A 4,123-nucleotide genomic window follows, 5' to 3' on the forward strand; every position below is an offset into this window, starting at 1 on the left:
AACGGACTTTTAAGGAAAACTGTCACAGCTAGAATGAGGCCATGACACCCCGATCTCAACATGTAGGGTTCATGACTTAAGTACTACCATCCTGGCCTTTAGATTCACAGTTGTTGTAGCACTTACCCCATAGTTAGTCACTGCTGAAAAGTGCTGTGCCCTGCCCCACCCCCCTTGTTTCCAACCCTGCATTTCCCAGGTAGGTAGGTCAACCCTCCAGAATTGTCATCCAACACCAATTAGGTAGATATTGGCTTTTTTTTTTAATAGACTCGCAAGCTTGCAACAGCTTTTAAAAAGGCACCTCAACACCACTCCACGGAAGAGTGGTGCCTACTATTTGATTTCATTTTGGATTTTCTCTTTTTAAAAAAAATATAAATAGCTCTTCATTTTTAAAAAAATACATCCTCAGGTGAGGTATACAGTAGCCCATGTCTTGGCAGTGTAAGGACAACAGGGAGTGCTTAGCTGGAGACTGTCATCATGTAACTTTTGGAAGGGCTGGTGCGCCCCAGCATCATCTGATTTTTGCAGGTGAGCATCCCATAGGAGCTCACAGGTGCTGCAGGTGCTTCATATAGAACACAGATGGATCCATCCTCACCAATCCGGTAGGATACCTCATAAGGGTCCACCCAGAGTGTGAGTTCACTGGGCAGGAGCTGATATAGCTGCTGGAGGTTGAGTCCAATCTGGCTAGCTGCCTTGTTGATGATAGGGTCCATTTTATGGTTGATACGGATGCAGCGATAGCCAGAACCTTTGAAGGGCTTCTCAGGAAACCAGTGATGTTTATAATGCTCTGCAAGGGCACAAAAAGAAACACCGAGAATGGTAAGCAATCACAGTGAATAGTTGCTGAAATACAAGAGACATTTTACACAAAGCAATGTACAGCTGCTAGCTTGGTGTTTTATTTGGGTTCCCATCCTATGCCTTCGGTTTGATCCAGACTTTGACATCAATCAATCATCCTGACTTCAACTTCCATATGCTCTCAATCTTTTCAAAAATTCATTAAGGCAAACCTTTTACACAGACCAAGTCCTAGCACCATAAAAGGTTTGTTCTAATAAGCTGCTTTGAGTTCAATAGGGCTTTTTTTCCCATTGACAACTGAACCATCATTTCCCATGAGGAATATAAAAAAGGAGATACAGGAATAGTTGTGGACAAGTTCTGAGGCTTGGCAGTAAGGAAGTGGGGTTTTTTTGTGTGTGTGTGTTTTTGTACCAGGAACCTAGAAGCCAAGCACTGAAGTTTCCAGGAGGTTTAACTGATGCATTAGCCAGAGTACTTTACTAATCACTTAAAGCTCCTTGGCAGACAATGTCATTAGCATGCATCCCTGGCAATCCTCACCTCTGTACCCCAAACTGACAGTACAGCTCTATCCCATAATTAATTTGTTAGGAAAACCCTTCTAATTACATTATATATCCAGTAACACAATAGAGGGGCAGTGATTAAGATAGCCTTCTCAATAGAGGCTACTCAGTTGCTAGCAGCTCCTGAGTGTTAGTACCATTAAACTCAGTGGAGATACACTTCTGAGTAAAGGTGTCTGGGATTGCACTTTGGGAGAGTAAATTATCCAAAAAGCACAAACACCATGGCTATTAAGTTTGTGGTAGAAGAATTACGCCTTTACTTCAAGCAGCTGTAGAACAAATTTAACTATAAGCAAAGATTCTCTAAAACTATTGACACTAGTTGCTTCAGACAAAGCCATGTAGTTCTCAGGAGCTCAGCAAAGGGGTTCAGATCTCCTCCACAGAACCCATTAACTAGCATGCCCTTCTGATCCTCCCAGTTCTTTGGGGCAAAGATTGCACAAAACGAACTTCCTAGTGGCTTCTGCCACTATCAAGCTTCCTCTTTGACAAGAACAAAGAGCTCTCCTCTCCCACACCCTTGTAGCTCAAAAAAGTTTTTGTCTGATGTCATAACATTAACGTGGGGAGGGGAAGAGGAAGAGAGAAGGCAGAAAGCACAGCCAACAGATTGTGTTGATGCTTTCCAGTCTGAATTTTTTATTATTACAGCAATGATATACCCAGTTAGAGAATGTTTTGCTAGAAACAAAAAAAGTCTCCCTTCTCTCCAACCACTGCATCTTTACGCAGCTATAGGTGAGGATTTTTTTAAAAAAAAAAAAAGTTTGCGTTTGGCTTTGGGAGGTGGGGTGGGGAGAAGAGAGACACAAGCTGAACTAAGTGACCCAAGACTTTTCCTAGGGATGCTGACATCTAGAAAACTGACGGGGGTGGGGAGGAAAGACAAGAGGAGATCGCATCAGACCGGTGGGTGTCCCTCACTTGTTCAGCGACGGGGAAAAGTAACCTGGCCCAGGAAACTGGCCCCACCATGAGTCCAAGAGAGAAAGACATCCCCGCTTATCCTTCGGAGGGGGCTCCGTCCTCTCACCTGTGAGCGCCGCTTCCAGGGCCCCGCTGAAAACCTGAAGCTGCTGCTCGCTAACGCAGCCGCGGGTGCGGAGGAGGCTGGACACGAAGCCCACGGCGGCGGCGATCTCCGGCACCATGTCCGCCCGGCTGCAGTTGCTAACGCAGCTCCCATTCCAGCGCTGGATTTGGCTCATGGCTGGCTTAGTGGCGAGGTCGGGGCGGTCCCTTTAAGGCTCCGGGCTGTTTTTAAGAGAACGTGCGGGTCGGCAAGAGGCAATGGCAGCGCAGCCTGGGCTCGGTCCGTTCCCTGCGGAAGCCGCCGCGGCTGCTGCTGCTTAACGATGGTCTTTGGTGGAGGCTCCCTTCGCGTCCGCCGCTATCCCCAGCCCGCTGGTTGGCTTCGATGGGCTCGGGCTGAGCGCAGGGCTCTTAATACGCTTGGAAACCGAGGCGTCACCAGCCCGCACGCTCCCGATTGGCCGAGCTCTTCCCCCCCCTCCGGAATGCAAATGAAGCTGTGACCTCAGCAGGGTGGAAGTTTTGACGCGAGTGAACTGGGAAAGCCAAGCCCCGAGAACATGGCGGCGGCGGCAGCTGGGCTCCGTTTGGAGGGGGAGGCGTGTGCTGGGAGGCTATTTATAGGGCTTTGCCTAGTAGGGGAGCTGTAGGATTAAGGGAAAGAGATTGCAGCTTGCCAAGCAAATCGGAAACACAAGGAAGAGGGAGCAGCTAGTCCCCAACCCCCAAAAAACCCAGGGAAGTCTGGCTTTTAAAAACAGATCTGTATCCCAGATACACATAAACGGTCTTAACAGTACATCCTGTGCGTGTTTACTCAGAAGTCAGATTTAGGCTGCTGCTGTTTGTTCCCTCCAGGATACGATTATCTGTGAGGGCATCTACTCGGGAGGAAACTATGGATGAAAGCATCTGCCCATTTCAGTTTTCTCACTTTCTCATTTTGCAAGTTGAAATTCAGTTCGCCACATTTCTGCGATGTTTCTTTAAAACAAGAAACCTCATGAAAAATTTGCCGCATTTTTGTGTTAATTTCTCCTAATGAACACATTTTTGTATTGTTGCCATTTGTCTGTATCAAGAGGCAATGGAGGAGTGTGCCTAGGAGTGAAGTCAAAGCACTGGAGAGTTACAGTGCTTGCTGTGGCAGGGCATGGGAGAGACATGTTTTATTGGACTTGTGTCAGATGAAGGCATCTGGTGTACCATGGCAGACCCTCCAAGTGTCCCTATTTTCCAGGGACATCCCTGATTTAGAGCAGCTGCCCAGGTTTCTGAATTGATCCCAGAATGTCCCACTTTTCCTTAGGATGTCCCTATTTTCACTGGAGAAATGTTAGATGGAATGGGAAAGGTAAAGGGACCCCTGACTGTTAAGTCCAGTCGTGGACAGCTCTGGGGTTGCGGTGCTCATCTCACTTTACTGGCCAAGGGAGCTGGCGTTTGTCCGCAGACAGGTTATGTGGCCAGCATGACTAAGCCGCTTCTGGCAAACCAGAGCAGCGCACGGAAACGCCATTTACCTTCCCGCCGGAGTGGTACCTATTTATCTCCTTGCACTTTGACATGCTTTCGAACTGCTAGGTTGGCAGGAGCTGGGACCGAGCAACAGGAGCTCACCCCATCACAGGGATTCAAACCGCCAACCTTCTGATCGGCAAGCCCTAGGATCTGTGGCCCCTATTTTCATCAGC

General features: G+C 47.9%; 1 protein-coding gene across 1 annotated transcript; it reads right to left on the reverse strand.

Moving 5' to 3' along the window:
- Positions 1-373: 373 nt before the first annotated feature.
- BTG2 (BTG anti-proliferation factor 2) lies at positions 374-2,828 on the reverse strand. Its single transcript, XM_081916152.1, has 2 exons — positions 2,431-2,828; positions 374-805 (listed from the first exon to the last, which is right to left on the reverse strand). The coding sequence occupies exons 1-2, from the start codon at positions 2,603-2,605 to the stop codon at positions 468-470; spliced, it is 513 nt and encodes a 170-aa protein (XP_081772278.1). The 5' UTR covers positions 2,606-2,828; the 3' UTR covers positions 374-467.
- Between the last annotated feature and the right edge of the window lie 1,295 nt (positions 2,829-4,123).

The sequence above is a fragment of the Podarcis melisellensis genome (assembly GCF_964234715.1).
Source record: "Podarcis melisellensis genome assembly, chromosome: 6".
NCBI classification, from domain to species: domain Eukaryota; kingdom Metazoa; phylum Chordata; class Lepidosauria; order Squamata; family Lacertidae; genus Podarcis; species Podarcis melisellensis.